Consider the following 20177-nt stretch of genomic DNA (forward strand, 5'->3'; position numbering starts at 1 on the left):
GTCCTTCTTCATTAACATTTCGGCTCCTTTGCGCTTCTTTGGTTCGTCCTCTGCAGCTCGGATTAAAAGGTAAAATGTGATCATCTCGGTTAAAAGGAGGGAGGAGCGGACTGGGCCAGTGCCCTGTACTGTCTGTGGTCCTTTATGACAGCTCCCGTACGCCAGATGGCCAGTCCGGCCGTGATGGGCGGCTTGACACAGACCGTTGCTTTAGGAGGAACTCCAGTCCTGTTTGCTCGGAATATGTGTGTTTGTTAATGCTCCAAAATGTAGGTGTGATCTGAAATCCTCCTTTCGGATTAAAGAGGTCTCTGGTCTTTAAAAAGGACTCATTTTCAGTTTTGCTCTTACGCGCGTGCACCTGATGGAGAGGGGACTGGGCGAACATTGAAGCCTGATCTGACCCAACGGCAGCACATGATCTAAGAAACCGAAACTAACAGCAACTACACCGCAATCCAAGCCTTTTAACAGCAAACCACTATTGTTACATTCTTAGACGTGAACATATGGGGCGCCGTTTGTAAAGTGAAACATGCTGAAATTAACGGCAACATTTTTCCACATTTAGCTCAAAACAAGTCATTTTTTACAACATTTAGTAAAATATTTGTAACTTTTCATATTTAAAACAGAATTTGAAATGTTAAATCTAAATGTTAAATATTCAATCTAAATGTTAAATGTTAAATCTAAATATTATATTTAAATCTAAATGTTAAATGTTAAATCTAAATATTATATTTAAATCTAAATGTTAAATCTAAATATTATATTTAAATCTAAATGTTAAATCTAAATGCTAAATGTTAAATCTAAATGTTAAATCTAAATATTTAGATTTAAATCTAAATGTTAAATGTTAAATCTAAATATTATATTTAAATCTAAATGTTAAATGTTAAATCTAAATATTATATTTAAATCTAAATGTTAAATCTAAATGCTAAATGTTAAATCTAAATGTTAAATCTAAATATTTAGATTTAAATCTAAATGTTAAATCTAAATATTTAGATTTAAATCTAAATGTTAAATCTAAATATTTAGATTTAAATCTAAATGTTAAATCTAAATATTATATTTAAATCTAAATGTTAAATCTAAATGTTAAATGTTAAATCTAAATGTTAAATGTTAAATCTAAATGTTAAATCTAAATGTTTAGGCTAACATGCAAATTTATTGCACGGATCAGCGGAAATACCAAAATAAAAGCTTTCCGAAAACCTCCGGTGCAAAAGTGTGCCGGTAGTGGTCAGACACGTTCTCACTCCCAAAGCGTAATAATTTTCGCTAGGTGACAAATTGTCAACATTTTATGCTTTCGGGTACCCAACACGTTCCTAAATTACGGCATCGGAAAAAGGAGAGCACATGAGAACCGTTTGGACTCAATCTACACGTTCGTTCATTTTCTAAAGATCGCTTTGGAAAACACTATTTTACGTCATTTAACTGCTAGTAAAGGTTAAGAATAAGGTTATAGTTAGATAAGGTTAGGTTTAGGGCTGGAACACATGGCTGGAACGTCTATTATGGCGGGACCGTCATTCCACTGGAATTCAGCCATAACCCGACCATGAGAAAGCACGTCCGGCGATTTAGCTGAAAACATCGGAAGATCCGTTTTGTCGGCCATCCAAAGGTTCAGCAGTAGTGCACTCTTAGCAGCTGCAGTCTCCACTTCACAATCGCTGCAGCACATGTCCAGCAAAATCGCTGGACATGCTCGTAGGCAAGAAGTGAAGCAGCACATGGCGGGGAGAAGTGAGGAGGAGAACAGACACAATTTTGCACCGGAGGTTTTCGGGAAGCTTTTATTTTGGTATTTCCGTTGATCCGTACAATAAATTTGCATATTAGCCTAAACATTTAGATTTAACATTTAACATTTAGATTTAAATATAATATTTAGATTTAATATTTAACATTTGATGAAAAGTTACAAATATTTTACTAAATGTTGTAAAAAATTACTCGAAAATATGTTTTTGTAAGGTTTTGAGCTAAATGTGGAAAAATGTTGCCGTTAATTTCAGCATGTTTCACTTTACAAACGGCGCCCCATATGAACATGTGTGAGAAACGAATGGAAATGAGCGCAAAAGCAGAGGGAGGTGGAATCCGTTCCACTAGTCCGTGCCTTTCTTTGCGCCTGGCTGGTTCTCTCCACCTTTAAAGCAGCTAGAGGGAAGAAAACAGTCGAGAGGGAGGCGACAGCGCAAATACAATGGTCACTGAAACTGCAAAAGACAATCCGAAGGCCGATTATTTCCCACCCGAAGCGAGCGATTGCCCCAACTCTCCCATCTCATTTTCCTCCGAAGACGGCCAGCTAAGCAGGAGGCGCGACACCCAGACCACCAGCGGCAGCATCATCCCGGAGGACAGCGGCAGCATCCAGGCCCTGGTCACCTCATCCGCAGCCGCCGCCAGCATCATGACATCAGGGGAGTTCGTGCAGACCGCTCCCCTGCTGGCGCACAAATCCAAGAGGAGCATGCTGTACAAGGCGCTGTGCTTCCTCCTCCTCATCTTCCAGGGCGGCGTTCTGGATTTCTACCTCATCATCTTCACGGACCTGTACTGGTGCTCGTGGATAGCCACGGACCTCGTGGTGATTTCGGGCTGGGGGATTTTCTTCATGAAGAACGCGCGGAGTAAGAGGGAGCGGGCCTGCGGCTTTCACCAGAAAAGCTCCATTTTCGGCTGCAACCTCGGAGAGTTCACCTACGCCTACCTTGCATGGCTCATCTACGTCATCGCCTGCACCCCTAAGGTGGTGCTCATCCTGGAGACCTCCATCCTGGAGCTGATCACGTTAAAGGTCCCGTTCGGAGCGACCGGCTTCAAAATCGTCATGCTGCTGTCTGCGCCGCTGCTCTTCTGCCTCATCAACTCCATCATCGAGGACCTGAACGGTTCGACGCGGCACCACTCCCAGAGCTGCTTCATGGGCACCTGCCTGGACCTGCTGGACAGCTTCACGCTTGTGGAGATGCTGCTAAGGAACGAGATCCCCACGCTTTATCTTAAATACACCGTGATCTCGGTGTACTTTGTGGCCCTGGCCGTGCCGGTGGTCTGGCTGTACGAGCTCACGGCGTCCGAGCTGCGCTGCAGGTGGCTTTGGGCCCGTTTCTCCACGGGCCTGGTGGTTAATGCGCCCCTGCTGGTGGTCAGGTGTTTCCAGGTCTACATCTACAAGATGCCGGTGTCGGTGTTCATGTTCAAAAACATCTTCTTCTTGGCCTGTAAGCTGCTGGAGCTGCTGGAGCAGTGTGTGGCGTTCCGGGGGGTCCGCAGGCTGGCTGGCGGCAGCAACCCGGCCCAGTTCTCCCACTGCGTGTCCGAGAACGACATGTGTCCGCACGGGTATGTCAATACTCTGGCTGTGGCTCAGTCCTAGAGCCGTGGCGGCCGTCTCTGCCTGTGACGGCAGGACAGACATAGCTGGAACCTGGAAAATCCCAAATACCACCGAGTGTCCGCCTCGGGATGCTGGCTTTTGGATTCACGTCCACGCGATAAGCAAAGCAGGTATCAGGTATCAGACACGCAGGCAACAATAAAATAAGCAGTGCAGATGATGGCATTTAGCTGCTAAATAATAGACAAAAAACAAAACCAATTTTCTAATCAGACTGAAAAAACGAAATCTTATCTCCCGTGGTGAGCTCCTGTTGGGCCTCCCAGCTGCATCTCAACATAAAGTATTATTAAAGGCCTTGAAGAGGCTCCGTCTCTGTGTTACCACTAACAGAGGTGTCATTCGTGGGAAGACAAGAAAATGTTCAGCACAAAATAAAAAAATGGGGTAAAGGCAGAAGTTCCATCAACTGGAGGCTGTGGAGGCCTAATGTGCTAATTCAGGTCTTTCTGTGTTAGTGGGCCCAAAGGCAGCTACGCAATGATCTCATTATTTCAGTGACTGTGATTTGAAATCTTTATTTCCAAAGCAGCTCCAGGGTCACCAAGCGCTGTCAGACTACAAGCCAGGCTCGACTCGCTAATTAAACCGCAGGGACCACATTTGGCCTTTGTTATCAATCGATGATGCTTACTACCAAACGACTTTGTGATTAATCACATGCAGAGCTGTGAAACAGTATCTGACCCTGATTTCTTTTTTGGTCGCTGTTCGCATGTTTGTCACTTCTCTGTTTCAGATCATCAGACTTTCTGATTCTAATATGATTTAAAAATAACCCGTCTGAATACAAAATGTACTTTTATATGAGGAATGATGATTTTATTTATTGTTGGAAAACGTTAAACCTACCTGGACCTGTGTGAAAAGGGGACTGCCCCCCTAAAGCTAATAACTGGTTGTGCCACTCTTGGCAGCAACAACTGAAATCAAGTGTTTGCAATAACTGCCAGTGAGTTTAACTTCTCTGTGGAGCAACTTTTCCATCAGGACTTACATCGGCCAGTCAAAAAATCTTCATGTTTTTTACCATTTAGAGGTGGACTTGCTGGTGTCCTGCTGCATAAAACCACTGTAGAGCTGAGCATTCCCGGGAAGGTTCACCACTGTGCCAGGTTTTCTTGGTGGACGGCGTTATGGTTTCCCAAAGCCTTTGACATTGTAACCCTGTCAAGCGTCCTTCTTTCACCTGTGTCCTGATGCTTTCCTTGTAGCCTGCGTCACTTTGTCAGACGCCTTCTGTGTAATGGAGTTTTTGATTGAACAGGTCTGACCTGAAACAGGTGAACGTGACAAATATGCAAACAAAAAAGAAACAAGGAAACACTTTAACTTTTTCACACTGCTGTACACGACGGTTTGTCTGCTTTCAATACAAGTGTGAGCAGTTCTGTTGAATCCGCGGCCATATTGCAGGTGGTGGTGATGTCACACATGTTGCTCAGACGGAGGAGAAAAACACGATATAAGAAACGGCCCGTTTTACACAAATGACTTATTACTTGACAGGATGACGTTATTTTCAGAGCAGCGCGTTCCCATTTATGTTGGAAAGTGGAAATGATGTCGCGTACCTGCCTGTGATAGCAGCTAAACTCGATGAGCTTTCTGCGTTTGGGGCAGACGGCGCTCAACGTAAGAGGTAAACGGATTTTCCAGTTTCTGCCTGGTGTCACCTGTACCAGCCTTACAACGAGCCCTCTTCAGACCAGCCAACAGGTGCTACAGTCAGACACCTGCAGGAGACTCACAACACTGCTGTGTGTGTTCAGCCTACGACCTCCGAGGGACAGCAGCTGGACTGTGCTGAGATCAAACTGCAATTTGAAAACGCCAGATTTAAGTCCTAACGCCGGGCTCTGCTCCACCTAATGTACATTAGTGTTTTCTATCAATGACAGTGATGTCTGCTGGTCGTTAATCGTACTGAAAGTAGAGTAGACTTGTGTGTAAGTTGCTTACAAACCAGCAGTGCCACGACCCCCCCGAGGCTTCTGTCAGTATTTTCTTTCACTCTGAGTTCTGACTCTGCAGTTCTCTTGGTCACAAACGGGCAGAGTTCAAGTTCTCCAATAAACAAACAAAACTAAGTAAACAAAAACCCATCAAATCAATGGCGACATTATTTAAAGTTTTAGCCCAGAAAGCTCAGCACTCTGAGCACGTCTGTTTCTAACATACTGAAACTGGTTTCTCCACAAAATCCAATTAAAGGAGAAAAATAATGATTTTTTCAGTATATAGCAGTAATATCGAATTTAGCCACATTATTACAGCTTTGGCGGTGCTCATCAATATTCCTTCAATCTGATTTCAGCTTGTCTCACTATCAGCTGTGCTGCATTTTGGTGTAAGTGCCTCTCAGTGCGTTATGAAACAGCAGGCGACAGCTAAAAACCATAATGCAGTGGTTGGAGTTTAGCCTTCAGCTTTCTATGTGAAGGCTAAACACATGTTTGGTCATTTTTGCATTTCTAGCTCTGTTTGTTAAATTATTCTCCAGAACCTGAGAAAAGAAAAATGTTCTGGACGTCAGCGTTTCCTTTGCTCTCTGTTCAAAGGCTTCTGTACCTGATACACAGAGTCGGTAAGAAGCTTTAAACAACACGAACATGTGTATGTGTATATAAATGAACTGAATTTGTATGAAAAATTCATGGTTTTCAGAGTGTATATATCATTTTACATAGATGAGACCTGAGGTGGGAGACAGTCTGCATCCAGGTGAAGCTGGGGAGGGCACAGGTATCACGATAAAGTAATTACCCCCTTCCTGATATCTTCATTGGTTTTGGCATATTTATCACACTTAAACATTTCAGACCATTAAGCAGATTGTGATATTAGATAAAGATAATCGGAGTAAATACAACCTAATAACTCGTTGTGCCGCCCTTGGCAGCAAAAACTGCAATCAGGTGTTTGCGACAGCGCCCACGGTTTGAAGAAGTTTGTTTCAGCCACATTGAAAGTCTTTGACGGCATCCACAGGGTGGAGCAGTGTGTCTGTTACACTCTTTGCTGGGTTGAATTATCTGAAGTCATCCAGGTGCTGAAACCCAGAACAGCACACTACCTCCAGCACGTCTGGCTGCTGCAAGTGTGTTAATGTTCGGCCAAATTCAACGAGAAGCTTCAAATGTCTCACAGCTTCACAGAATATTATCCCCAAAGTCTTTATTTTATTTATGCTTTAGATAAATGTAACATCAGCCTTTGTTTTATTCCAATTACACGATTGCAGTTCTTGCTGCTGAAGGTGAAACAATCACTTATTTGGGGGGCAGAGGAGGACCTTTGATTCTCTTTTCACTTAATCAGTGAAATTATCTTTAAAAACTGCATTTTGTATTTACTCAGGTGATCTTTATCTAATATTAAGATTTGTTTAATGATCTGAAACATTTAAGTGTGTTAACTCTGCTAATAATAATAATGATGATGATAATAACCCTAATAATAGGACTTCACATTAATAGGACACTTTTACATCAGGTGGCATTACTGACTGACTTTGTCTCTCTCCTCCTTTATGAGCTCGTCGTTCTGTATTTTGCAATCACGTCTGGTAAAGTATTTATTATGTGTGCAATATCCAAGTCTGAGTAATCTGAACATGATTTAGTGCCTATTGCTTTGGAGATGAGTGAACTTTAATGACGACGAGTGTCGGTGTGTCCGTGACCAGTGCGTGCAGCGTAGATGATTGTAGAGGAAAGGCGGCGGCGGCGTAACAGAATTATGACCTGTTTGTTTCATTTGCTTTTTTTCATAATTTCAGTACAGATTAGAAAGATGTTTTGTCAAGAAATGCTTGTTTCTAATGCACTTTGGTTAAATATATCTGTTTACTATATTTAAGATTTTTAGTTTCATTGAGAACAAAAGATTTTATTCAACCTTCTCACAGCAGCTGAAGGAAATTTGAGTGAAACAATACTGACACGTCTGCATGTCCAGCAGCGTGTTACCTCAGCGCTGTCCAACTCTTTACAGGCTGAAGGACAAAGAACATATTGCAAAGCAGACTGATAATGATACCTGTCATGTACCCGGCACAAACGATGGTGTTAAAGCTAAAGCTGTATGAAGGAGTTTAAAGCCTTTGAACTTTCACTTGCAGCACTGATTGTCTGGAGGAAGTTCAAAATGTGCACTTTGCTAAAAAGACGGTTTTACTGACAAACACTTTAAAATGTGTTAAATATGCAAAAAAGTGCAGAAAATGTCCACATTATTTGGCTCGTTCTTCTCAGTGTCTCAGCTCTGCTGTTAGGAAGTGATTTAAACTGAAACTTGTGTAATTTTGTTGCACGAACCCTTAAAAGCAGTTTTCTGTTGTGTTTGTGTCGAGACTGTCTCTCTGCCTTACATATTCCAGATGCTGATGTTGTTATTATATTATATGTGGTATATGGTATGACATTGTCTAAGGCAGAGCATCCAGAGAGAGTAGGGTACACAGACTTTACCAGTGGCCTCCACTCCGGCTCTGAATTTATCTCCACTCAGGGTCTCTCTTACTCCTCCCCCGTGAAGGAATAAGACAGGCTGGATCTGACACATCTAATTGAGTTCAACTGCATTTATATGGCGCCAAATTAACAACAAGTGTTGCCTTAGCATGTTCTTTATATTGTAAGATAAAGACCAATAATACACAAGTTAAAGGGGACTAACCCTCCAGCAGAACCAGGGTGAGGGAGGTGCACAGGAAAACCGATACACCCACGTGGAAGAGAGGCAGAGATGAAAAATAACTAATGATTAAACGCAGAGTGGTGTATTAAAGATGAGCTAAAAAGAAACATTGCATCATGGGAAGCCCCAGCAGCCTTGGCCTATTGCAGCAGGGTTTGGGGTCACCTTAAAGCCTGTCCTTTAAAAGACAGCATTCTCCCCTGGCAAGCAAGGCTGATACGCAATCACCACACTGAATTCTACTCAGTGCTCTCGGAGCTTCCCACCCCAAGAAGGATGGGACGTCATGGCCTGTGACAATCCTTTGTTTCTGCAGGAAATGCTAGTTAGGGTTGTAGGTTCCCTTCAGCTCGGTACTAGTGGCAGCAGTCTGTGTTGCTCCCTACAAAAACTGCCACAGGATTCTTGTCACACTTAAGGGACCTCATAGGGTCATGCTTTACCATGTTCCCTACACCATCTGGTGACCAGCTGGCCCTCTGTGGGATTTGGACAGTGCCGATGGCCTTCCATGAGCCATTTTAGCACCTGTAAATGGTGGAGTCTTTGTGAATAATGAAGCAAAGGCTAGTGGACCACTGTTGTGAGGGTAAACCTTCTTGGTCCCAGGCCCACAACCACGAACCATTCAGGTCCGTGAAGATGAGGTAGAAATCCCTTACTGGGTACCAGGTGGGAATCAAGCTTGCAACTCCCACTGCAAAGGTGTGTAATAATAATGGATTGCATTTATATAGCGAAACCCTCAAAGCACTTTACAATTCCACTATTCATCCACACACTGGAGGAGGCAGCTACAGTTGTAGCCACAGAAGGGAGGCTGCCATATTGCGCCATCAACACCAGTAGGTGAAGTGTCTTCCCCAAGGACACAACGACCAGGACAGACAGAGCAGGGGATCGAACCGGCAACCTTCCGGTTCCAAGATGAGCTTCCCGACCCCCTGCAGTCTCACCACTACACTACAGCTGCACTGACTTAAGCTGCATCTTATGCATACATGTATGTGGGATAAAGAAGGTGGAGAGATAGTCTCTTTACTAAGGGAACTTGGGTTACAATGTAACCAATCGTTCTGTGAGGAGAGGACATTCATCCCGTTAAACTGATTCCAGTTAAACACACGAGTGTAAATGGAGCAGAAACTGGCTGCACTGTACCAGGATCAGTCTGTGATTGCTGCGTCTGCACAGCTGAAGTCCTGTTGGCTGAGACACACATTCAGCTATCTGCAACTGAGAGAAGTTTCATGTTTAGCAGAGAAAAGAAACTTTTGCTCAAATCGTTGATTTTTTCTTTTCAATATTATTGTTTTTTAATGAGTGTTCATTGGTGTTTATAGATATCCATAAAATGACAGACATGTTGTTGCCTTGGCTTTGTTTCTTTTATTTGTTTGCTGCTTATCATAGTTTACCATAGTACTCTAAATGATATATTTTATACTATTTTTGTATTGTTTCCTTGTGCCAGTAATCTCTGAAACACTTGCATATGTATACAGTGTTGTTGGAAACGCTCCCTCACAGTGTTTGAGGGGATTTGCACATGAAGCTTGAGACTAATACTTAGCAGGACCATATCTAGATTAAACTAAGCTGACGTGCAGTGGGTCTTTACCTGCATGAACAAGCACAGTTTTACTGAAACTACCAAAGGCTTTAACAGACATGGGGATTCAGAGGAGCTGCTCATGCCACACAAATCGAAATGATTTCTTCTTCTTCTTTAGCCCGTGTGAAAAACAGAGTGTGTGATTTTAACACTCCTGTATCAGAATATACAAGCTTTCCTTTTCTTCGTTTACACAGATGTTGATGAGTTTTACAGAGGGGACCTTACCTGTACTATAAAATTGTGTGCTGTATATCTGTACTGATATAATCCAATCTATGTAGCCAACTCGATGTGTAAGAAGAGTCACGCGGTCGAAACCTGAAATAAATCAGAGGACTTTCAATTAAAAACAACAGAGTGTTTTTTTATTGTGGATTATGTTCAGAAGATGGTGATTGAAAATGTAACACAACAAAGCATCAAGCATGAAATAACATCTGTACAGCAAACAGGAGGAAAAACCATCAGATTTAATTTTCAGGTCCTTCAGAACAAAGACTGAAGCTTCATGATGAAACGTGCTCGTCATTCATAGCTGTGCTGTACACGTGTGAACACTAGCTGAGCAGCATCACGTCACATTACAGTTAACTACTGTACATCAGGCTGGAAATGGAAAATGACCCTTTCTCAAGGGAACAAATACAAGACTCTGATCATCTGAAAATATTCATTGATAATATCGATTTGCCTCCAACTTAAATCACTTCTTGTTTGCCTGGTTTAGGCGTCAGGTAGGCGTGTGTTCAGTTACGCCTGAGAGGGAGCTTATCCAAGCCCCTCCCTCACCCACTGATTCGCCATTAAACTTTTATTCTTGTATGCATTCATCCCTCCATCCCTGATCCTTTTCAGGGTCGTGGGGGTGCTGGAGCCTATCCCAGCTGTCTTAGGGTGGGAGGCGGGGTCCACCCTGGACAGGTCGCCAGTGTGTCGCAGGGCCAACACACAGACAACCATTCGCACTCACATTCACACATATATAGGCATATATACATGTTTAGTGATTTTCCAGAGGCTCTTAAATGTGCCCCTGCTTCCTCTCTGGCCTTTTCAACATGCAGCGAGGAGACAAGCTGACAAACAAAGAGTCTGTGCAGGCAGGGAAATGAAACAAAGTCTACTTCCTGTAAGCAACAATCACACCTGCAAAAAAAGCTATTACAAATTCATTTAAACCAAATGCAAATATTTTGTTAAACTCATGCTGTAACTGTTTTCTACAATATCACCCGCTCATGTCCCCACGACAGCTGTCTGGCCTGTCAACAATTAACAACACAAGTTTCAGAGTAACACAAATACACCGTGATCGCTAACAGTCACGCTACAGTGCTGTAATGATTAATGACGCTGCTGTTTTCAGCTGCAGTACAGCTTTAAAAACATCACATTAAATGCATTTTGGATTTTTCTTTGCAGGAACCAAACTCTCAGTAATCCGTGTTCTTTATCTTTGAAAAAGACACAACTCCTACACATATTACACAAGCACATTACTGGTCAAGGGTCTTTTGCTTATTGCCAACTTTTAAATGTGGAACTTTCTGGCGTTCCCTGGGATCAGCTGCTGGGAAGTCACTGGTTTGCAAACTCCCCTGTGAATGATTAACACCAAAGAAGAAGCCGACGTGAACAGTCTGCCACAGCAACATCATGTTGCCAGTAAGAAATATCATCAAATATATGTCACACTGTAATGTCAAATTCTTCAAACAGCTCCTTCTGCAGCTTTGCCAAAGCCACCAGTGACTCGTCTTTAGATGGACATTCGTGCTGGGAGGAGTTTTTTGAGCTGTAGCCTTGATCGGAGCCACTGCTTGGTCCTTTTGGCTCCTGAGCCTCGTTCTCCTCTATCTGCACATGCTCAGAGTTATCCATCCCAGAGGGGGGGAAATGCTGCCCGGGAACACTTGTACACGACGATTCTGGAGAATTAAAGTCCAGGGAGTTCGGCAGAGCTTGGCTTCTTTGGTCCAGATAAGCTTGGTTCAGAGATATCAAGGAATCCTCCTCATTATCTTCAGTGGGAATGTGACTAAACGGTTCATCCACAAGGGAGACCCAGTTCTGTCTGGGTGGCGGTGGATTGTTTAAAGCTGGCTCAGCTACGTAGACAGACTCCGTCAGCACGTTCTCCAGGCCGGATGAATGCTGATGTCTGTCTGATGGATTGACTGCAGGTATAAGTTCTATTACTGAGGACAGCTGACTCTCCGGGTTCAGTTCAGGGGTGAGAATGTGAATGCTGCTGCTGTTTTCATTGATTTCCACATCACGAACATAGACAGGAAACTCATCTCTGATTAGAGGGACACATTCAAGGACGGGAGGAATATGCAGCTGTTCAATGAGCATGTTGGCGTCGTTTAGGACCTCCTCTTCACTAACCACACACTGCTTCTCGAACCAGTCGGGATTTTCAAACTGGTAGGCCTGGAAGGTTTCAATGGCCGTCCTCAGAGCTCTACCAGAGGGACAGTTGAAATATTCATCTGCACCGATTCCCTCAATGTGCTTCACCTGCCCCGGCTGATACTTTTCGATGTCTAAGATGCGGAAGAACAGCTCTTCAAAGTGCTTCATCAGCCTGTATTTCACCGCAATGTCGAAAACCGACGGCACGTCTTTCTCGCTGCTGATGTCATCAAAATAAGCTACCATGTACTTGCCCAGCGTGCCTGCCTGGTGCATTTCTGGCAGAAAGAGGTTGAGAAAAGGAGTGAGCATGTCGTCTGTGGGCGATAGGAGGTCTTCCTTCAGAGTCACTCGTCCCTGACCGCACATGGCCTTCCACTTTGCCTGGACGCCTCGTGAGCACAGCACGAGAATTTTGTCCGAGGGATCTTTCAGCTGCTGCCGCTGCCACTCGAGCCAGCGCAGACGACCCACCATGCCTACCGAGGTGGAGTCGAGCAGGTCTACTAGCACCTTAGTGCCACACTTTGTCTGGAGGAAGGTGCAGAGTTTCAGCACGATGTCCCTGTACAGATGGTGGTCTTGTGAGTAGATGACCAATACTTTGGGCTTTTGTTTGACTGGCTGCACTTCCTGAACTCCCTTTGGTCCTGCACTGACATTAGTTTTCCCTGAAAGTAGAAGAGACCACGAGAGGATCATCAGCAACCGAAGAGCAAAGTTAAACCATAACATTCGTGCACAAATCGATGGAGAGCCACGTCTCCAATCAAAACCTTTGAAGTTAGAACTTGATATAGAACTTAAAGGAGACTAACCTGGCTTCCTGCAGATGGCAAACATAACAGCTGCCATCAGTATACACATCGACACCACTCCCAGGGAAACGAACCCGTAGTGAGGGGCATTATCTGCTGGGAATGCTGTAAGAAGCAGAAATAATTCAACGTGACACCAACAGAGTGAACAGATACCCGAGCTGCAGTAACTGCTCTGTTAGATCGGACTACACAGGCTAGCCTTCGCTCCCCATGTGCTTCAGTGAGCCTCGGCCACCCTGGAACTCACATCATTATACTTGCCAATGTTTCCTGCTGCTAACAACTATGAGGACAAACTCTTCACTTGTCCCCCAAATAGATCCCACCCACTACCTGGTGTGATGATGACTGCTTCTTACGTAGCACGTTTTTACCCTGCCCTAGCTCTCAATACCTTTACACATCTTGCCTCATTCACCTCTTCATACAAGCACTTTTTTCTACGTTTAAGTGCTTTCCATGTAACATTCGTACTCCGACAGATGCAGAAGATGCAACTGCCTGGAGCAGCCAGGCTGGAACTAAAACCCTTCCAATTAGTCAATGACCTGCTCCACCTAGAAACTTTATTTTGGGTAGCTGAGCAATTTTCGCAGTTACTTTGTTCCCAAACCAAACTATTTGGTTACATTTAAGTCAAAATTAAATGGCTGTTAAACCCACTTTTCCTCGTAGATACACAGCCGGTTTGAGTTATAATAGTAGCAACAGTAGCAAGACCAGAGCAAGCATCAGTGAGAACAGATGCAGCACATCATGAGAGGAGGAGGTGGGCTGTAGAGTGAGCAACTGTGGGCAAGCTAAAGCAGCCTAAATGGCACTCCACATGTGTGCGGGGTGGATACGTGCAGAAGCTGAACCCCCATGTGGGCCGAAACGAAACTATGTTTACGGTGTCGTAATGTTCACTAGTGTACGAGCACAGGAAAATGCTGGGAATCAAACCACCGACTTTATCATTACTTTATAAAGTGTTGATCTGACAGAGCGTTCAGCCACCCTCTGACTCAAACGTGATACTGACCTGCAGGACCTTTCGTCACACTGGGGCAAATATTCTGAGTTTTCCTTCGACGGGTACAGTCTTCACCACATTGTGAGAAATAAGGTTTAATCTGCAATAAAGACAGAATGAACTTGTGCACCCAGGTGAAGTGGGATCCTACAGCATGGTGAAGTATTATCAGAATTAAAATAATAATAAATATGATTAAACTAGCATCACTGTGCAGAACAGGCTTGAAAGGTTTTACCTGAACATCAAACTGGCAGCACGATCTCGGCCAACTATCCAGGCTGAATGTTACACTCAGGGTCTGATTCGCCTGAAAACCAGTTTGACCAACATTTAACAAACAACACAGTAAGAACGATGTTCTAGTCCTTTGAAGATTTAGATGTTTGATTCACCAAATAAAATTCTGTTATATGTTCATGTTCAGCTTCGTCTTTTTGGAAGTGCATATGCATGAACCTCGTAACGCCAAGTCTGGAGCGTACATTTGATACAGACATCAACCTAAAACCTACATATGCAAATTCATCTTAAATTTCTTTTGTAATAAATGGTACATGATTCAATAAATACTCCAGTTTACAATAAATTATAATTGTCTGGCAATTATTTCATCAGTCGTGCTTTACAAGGTAACATCTATTTGTGACTGTGGTTTACACACGATAAGCAGCCTTTTCTACAAGTGACGCAAAAAAAAAGAAAAATAAATTGCAGAGAGTTTCCTGTACTGAAAAAAATGTGTAAAAACTAGGTTAAGGTACAAAATATAGGCCACTGTGATGACAGTACTGTTGAAATGAAACTGCTAACTGCACACGAACCCTTTGAATACAAAAAAGATTTGAATATGTAGGATGATTCAATTTTATTTATACCAGGTTTCTGTATCGATTTGTTGATCAATTATTAAGTCATGTACTAACAGAGACTTGGAGGAGAGAGACCTGATATTTCATAATCCACATTATTAATCCTTACCTTATTTAAACTGTGTTTATCCTGTTGAGAAGAGCAGCCATTGACAATAACCATGTACTTCTCACACAGGTTGTCAGGGCTGAAGCTGACAGCCAGAGCAGAGTTTCCATCAGCTACAGTGACCTGACTCAGACTGATGTTAGGCTGCCACAGACTTCCTGTTAGCAGACGACAGGACAGACGTGCTTTATAAGATTTACTTACTCTCACGGGCATTTAGAGGTTCTGTCAGTGACGTACCTCTCTCTATGCAGAACTGTGTGTTCGTCATTTCTGGATCTTCACAATCTGAGTAAACCAAAAACAGTTTCATAAAATCAATTACAGAAGATCGTCTAAGAGCTTCACGAGTCTAAACCTGCCCTGGGACATACTTCTGTATGAATTCTGTATTTGAAAAGATCTTTATGATGAAAACGAAAAAGGATCACATCCCTTTGTCTCAAACACCTTGTACATTCAAGTGTCTTCAGGATATCTGCAGCGTGAGTTTCCCAACCAGTCTATATGTGATTTATGGAAAGGAGAGGGTGTGTCTGCACACACAGCTGGGCCTCTGATAAGTATTTAGTCCAGCTAATCATTCGAATGATTGTATAGGTTCACAAAATAACAGCAAGAAAACATCTGAACAAAAATGAATAAACAGATAATCCCAAACAACTCCGAGAAAAACAAACAGGAACAACCAAACACTGGTTCTGAATTCAACTCACGAGGAACTAGGAGGTTTTTCCTGATGTCGTAGCTGCTGTGGTGCAGTTCTGGTTTGGGTATGTTGAAGACAGAGACCTGGTAGCTCTGCCCCGGATCCAGCACCAGCATATCAGCTGAGAATGACCACTGAAAGCCAAGAACAACGCTGAGGGTCGGGAGCACACATGTGAAACCTTTGCACCAGTATGAATGCCACTGCGGGACACGCTGGTGCATGTTTGATCGAACCTCACTCACACAGTGGGACGTTCTGAGCGTGATGGGTATAATCGGTGACATGAAAAAAATGTATATGGACCTATGTAGTAGTTTTCTGCCAATGGCTGCTTGAAACAACGCAGTACTTCACAGTACAGAAATCCTCGCTCATTTTTAATAATATCGATTTATTGGATATTTTTTGTATTATTTGTAATGATGAAAAAAGACATGTTCAGTTTAATGAACTTTAGCTGAGAGCTTTGCTAAACTTTGGTAAATTTTCTCCATCATTGCAACCGAGCAAATGTGTTGTTATGATAGTGGAGGACAGAGGATCCAGACAGCGTCAGCACAGGGATGATGCTGCGGTGCGCAGTGGTTATATCAGCAGTTCCTTTACAGGTTAAAAGTTTGCATTGAAAACAACCATCATGTTCTCCGTGTACGTTTATCCTTTGTAGTTGACTTTTATTCAGAAATCATTTGGTCAGAGCTCAGTAAACAATCATTCATTGAAGCTGAAGCTTTGTCTGCATGAAATGTTGCTAACTGCAGGGATCCAGTTACATCTACAAATAACAACACTCACCTTTTCTCCTGATGGACTCCTCATCGCGAGTTCGTTTTTGAACGAATATCGAACACACAGGTTCTGATTGGTGGATTCCACCAGAACATGAAGCTCGGTGGCCTTTAGGAAATGGATGCTACCTGGAGGTGAATATAGCAGAAAATATTCAGGTAAGGCCGAGAAACAAACAAAAACACGCCCACATTATCTTAACCTGGAGTAAACGCCAAGAGCGTGCAAACGCGCATTTTTATCATTAATCTTCTTTTTCTTTTCCAAATAGTTTTAGTTTAAGTTTGTTTCCTGATATCTTATCAGATTTGTTTTTACTATTTGTGAAACAAAGTGTGATAAAAATCTTTCAAGGGGTTGACTCAATTTGACTTTTTAACACGTTTTATTTTATTTATTTATTTATTTTGTTGTTGTTTATGCTATTTGTATGTGTACAGCACTTTGTGAACTCTGGTTTTATGTTAAAGTGCTTTATAAATAAAGATGGAAAACAGCCACGTTATAAGTAACTGTCCTGACTTAAATCACCATCATCAGTTTTAAAATCAGGGATTGTTGAAAAACTGATGGATCTGAGTGTTTTCATGTCTCTGATGTGTTGGTTTTCATGTATGTACTGTTGTACATGATCATCCCCGCAGACTCACTCACCATCATCCTTTAACTTCCAACTAGCCTCTAGCACTGGCTGCAGGAGTCCTGCCTCGTCTGGCCTGACGTCCACTGACACCTGCAGGTCCTCTGGATTGCTGGGAGTGTAATCATGAACTTTCAGCCACCGCTTGTCCAGACAGTTAGCTGCAAACGCACACAGAGAACAGCCAGTGTCATTGTCCCATTAGCAAAGGTTTTTAGTTTAAGCGATTGTGTTCATTGTTCGTCTCTCTTTTTGTTGCTGTGTTTCAGCACTGTGTTTGTTACTTCCTGGTATATTACAGCACGACATCACAAATGACTCTTCCCAAATGTAATATTAGTGCATTTAAAGAATATCTTTTTGTTTGATTGTTTTCCAAATTCTTGTTGTCTTCCTCTGTCAGCAGTGGCTGCGCTGTCTGAACCAGGGTCAAACCAAGAAATCTGAGCAACAGCAGCGAGAGGAAGACTGAAGAATCCACTCACTTTCACGAACTTCACAATTCAAATCCTGGAGAGGAAAAGATGGACAAAAAGAGAACATCAGTAAGGAGACGTGTAGTATTCAGTATTATAAAATGCTTTCCATCAGCTCCTCTGTAGGAGCCTATTTAAGGTCCTATCAGTGCACCTGTAGGGACTTTACTCTCTTTCTTTTTTTTATTTGAAGAGGAGTCACATGAACATAATGTTTACAACAACTGTTACAAAATTATTCAGCAAACAGCAGTTTGAATGCCCGGATGTTCTATTTCAAGTTGATAGATATTAGAGCTGTACAACGCTGTGCCTCATACACGACACAGGAACACTGCTTATCTGATAAACAGCGCTCAACCAGAACGTTGAACAGCTGTCAATCATTAGCATTGTGGGCTGTTACCAGCTAAACTGTAACCAGCTAAACTGTAACCAGCTAAACTGTAACCAGATAAACTGTTACCAGCTAAACTGTTACCAGCTAAACTGTAACCAGCTAAACTGTAACATTGTTCTTCGCTACACAAACACTAAAGAAAAGAAAAAAAGATCCGCAAAAGTTTAAACACGACGTTACTTAAACATTGATCATTACATAGCTCAGTCCTGTGACTGCGCCTTCACTCGTTATAGAATCAAATACAGGTGCGAGGACTACACTCCAAGTAAGACACTCAGTTAAATGAATTACGAACAGTGCTCATAGTTTTATTTTAAAATCCTTGTTTAGAGAAAAATTGGCCTTAAACAAAATGTAGCTCAAAACTATGTAAGGAACAATAATCTTATGTAAAGAAGTCAAAAATATCGAATTCTTTAAAAAGACAAACTTTCTTTCGCTACCAGGAAAACTCAAAGTTTCTTTTCAAGTTTGTCTAAAATTATTTTCATAACGTACACAAACAGGAACAGGAAGTATCTGTTGTGTTCGGCAAACTTGGAGCCGCTCTACTGTAAAACCTTTCTCACCTGTCGAGAGCACTTGAGACGTCCGGATAAAATCCTGAGCGTGGTCGACAGCGACACACACGTTAACAGCAGCAGCGCTCGATGGAGGCTCATTTTCACCTTTCAAATGAACAACAGTCCGCTGATTCAGAGACACACTGCTCTGTCGACAGTGAAGGAAAACCCCCGACAGGGTGTAACTGGCGCTGGGCTGGAAAACTTCCTGCTCGATGTGACACAACCTGCTCAATTTACAGTAAGTTACTAAATGCTACCTTCAGGACCCGTGGGAATTTAGACTACTATTCTGTTGACTCTGACGAGATTGAATATGAAATAATGGATGGATGGATAATTCAAGAAGCACTTCAGATGATTCGTCTATTCGTTTTTTCCGAATCACGCACGGTGAACGATGAGCCGAGGCTATGGTCGGGATTTTTAAATGACTGAGCCCATCACGCTCGTTCAATTTAAAGAAACGCCTCAACATTTACATTAACTTGCACATTAACACTGTGCAATATAGAGACAGCAGTAAATGATGGAACAGCCTCAGTGCGCAACGTTCATAGATGTTTCTAGTGTAAAGAATTCAGCCTCCCACAAAGGGTACCTGGTTCTCCCATTTTTCTCACTGACATTGAACGAAACATCAATTTTCCGTCCTCTTCCTCGTTCTGAGGCTTCGTTACTTCGTTACTGTCGTTACTCACAAAGGCTCAAAGCAGCGTCGTGGGAAGGGCCTTGAAGTTCGCGGTGTCGGGGGCGGGACCACGAAGGTGTAACGTGCACCGTCACATGTGAATGTAACTCGGTATTATGTCGGCTGCTCACAGCAGACGAGAACAAACAGCCAGAATTAAATCGTGAACTGATCCGCACAGCCGAGAGAAATAGGCTTACTCAAAGATTTTGACGCAGATGCCACAATAATTAAATCCCGCAGGGCCGTGTTTACACATCCTGCCACGAGAGCAATCTCAGAGGAACAAGTTAGTAAGCCATCAGCTGACTCCGCAGGGTGGGCTGACGGTCCCCTCAATGATGTTCGTCATCGGTCAGCTGCGCTGGGGTACATTCACCACCAGAGCTGGATCAAGGTTCCTTTATTTAGCATGTTTTTAAATGAACTTTGTACAAGTTGTACAAAATATACACTATAAACAGCATAATAAAAGCCGAGGTCTCAACCAGACCTGAGAGCAAGAACAAATAGGGTTTTTTTAGGAGACTGGGCAGATCTTTGGAACAGCTTAAAATTAAACCTGGAGCCTCCACTGAAAAGACTCCATCGCCTCTGCTTTTAAGCCTGGATCTCAGAGTCTGCGGGAGCAGCTGGTTCATAGTCCGCGGTGCTCTGGTAGGATTATAGGGTTTCAAAAGTTCTGGCATCAAATCATTGATACTCTTAAAAACAGATAATACCATTTCAAACTGGATCCTGAAAGAGACCGGAAGCTAGTGTAAGGAGGCCAGTAGGGGAGAGAGGAGTGACATGTGCCAGTTTTACTTTAAAGCCAGAACATGACAGTAATGCTTCCAACTAAAATATGTTCATATATTCAGGAATCTGTGGGAACGATCAGTTTGGATGTGAAACACAGTATTTAACTAATTTA

The 20177-nt window shown here is 42.8% G+C and overlaps 2 protein-coding genes across 3 annotated transcripts; one reads left to right on the forward strand and one right to left on the reverse strand.

The window, feature by feature from the left end:
* Window positions 1-2182: 2182 nt before the first annotated feature.
* tmem121b (transmembrane protein 121B) lies at window positions 2183-9511 on the forward strand. The gene has a single exon (XM_086268490.1). The coding sequence runs from the start codon at window positions 2234-2236 to the stop codon at window positions 3410-3412; it is 1179 nt and encodes a 392-aa protein (XP_086124616.1). The 5' UTR covers window positions 2183-2233; the 3' UTR covers window positions 3413-9511.
* A 578-nt stretch (window positions 9512-10089) lies between these two features.
* il17ra1a (interleukin 17 receptor A1a) lies at window positions 10090-19034 on the reverse strand. Of its 2 annotated transcripts, XM_086268489.1 has the most exons (11): window positions 18577-19031; window positions 17614-17638; window positions 17143-17289; window positions 16495-16616; window positions 15704-15830; window positions 15228-15275; window positions 14988-15145; window positions 14245-14316; window positions 14016-14106; window positions 12989-13093; window positions 10090-12841 (listed from the first exon to the last, which is right to left on the reverse strand). In XM_086268489.1, exons 1-11 carry the CDS (start codon window positions 18667-18669, stop codon window positions 11442-11444), a joined length of 2388 nt encoding a protein of 795 aa, XP_086124615.1. In that variant the 5' UTR covers window positions 18670-19031; the 3' UTR covers window positions 10090-11441. The 2 variants fall into 2 exon arrangements, with proteins under 2 accessions (XP_086124615.1, XP_086124614.1); XM_086268488.1 differs by having other exon boundaries at window positions 14016-14316; window positions 18577-19034.
* Between the last annotated feature and the right edge of the window lie 1143 nt (window positions 19035-20177).

The sequence above is a fragment of the Aulonocara sp. 'chitande type north' Nkhata Bay genome, linkage group LG17 (assembly GCF_057382095.1).
Source record: "Aulonocara sp. 'chitande type north' Nkhata Bay isolate Kocher_YH1m ecotype deep benthic linkage group LG17, A_spYH_male_GT1.1, whole genome shotgun sequence".
In the NCBI taxonomy this organism is placed as follows: Eukaryota; Metazoa; Chordata; class Actinopteri; order Cichliformes; family Cichlidae; genus Aulonocara; species Aulonocara sp. 'chitande type north' Nkhata Bay.

Excerpts from the sequence above, each read along its gene's own strand:
- tmem121b (XM_086268490.1), top strand. The coding sequence starts at position 2,234 with ATGGTCACTGAAACTGCAAAAGACAATCCGAAGGCCGATTATTTCCCA.
- il17ra1a (XM_086268488.1), bottom strand. The coding sequence starts at position 18,669 with ATGAGCCTCCATCGAGCGCTGCTGCTGTTAACGTGTGTGTCGCTGTCG. Across the intron at positions 15,831-16,494 it reads GGAGTCCATCAGGAGAAAAG|TGGTCATTCTCAGCTGATAT; the intron begins GTGAGTGTTGTT and ends CTTGGCTTTCAG. Across the intron at positions 15,276-15,703 it reads GAAAAACCTCCTAGTTCCTC|ATTGTGAAGATCCAGAAATG; the intron begins GTGAGTTGAATT and ends TGGTTTACTCAG.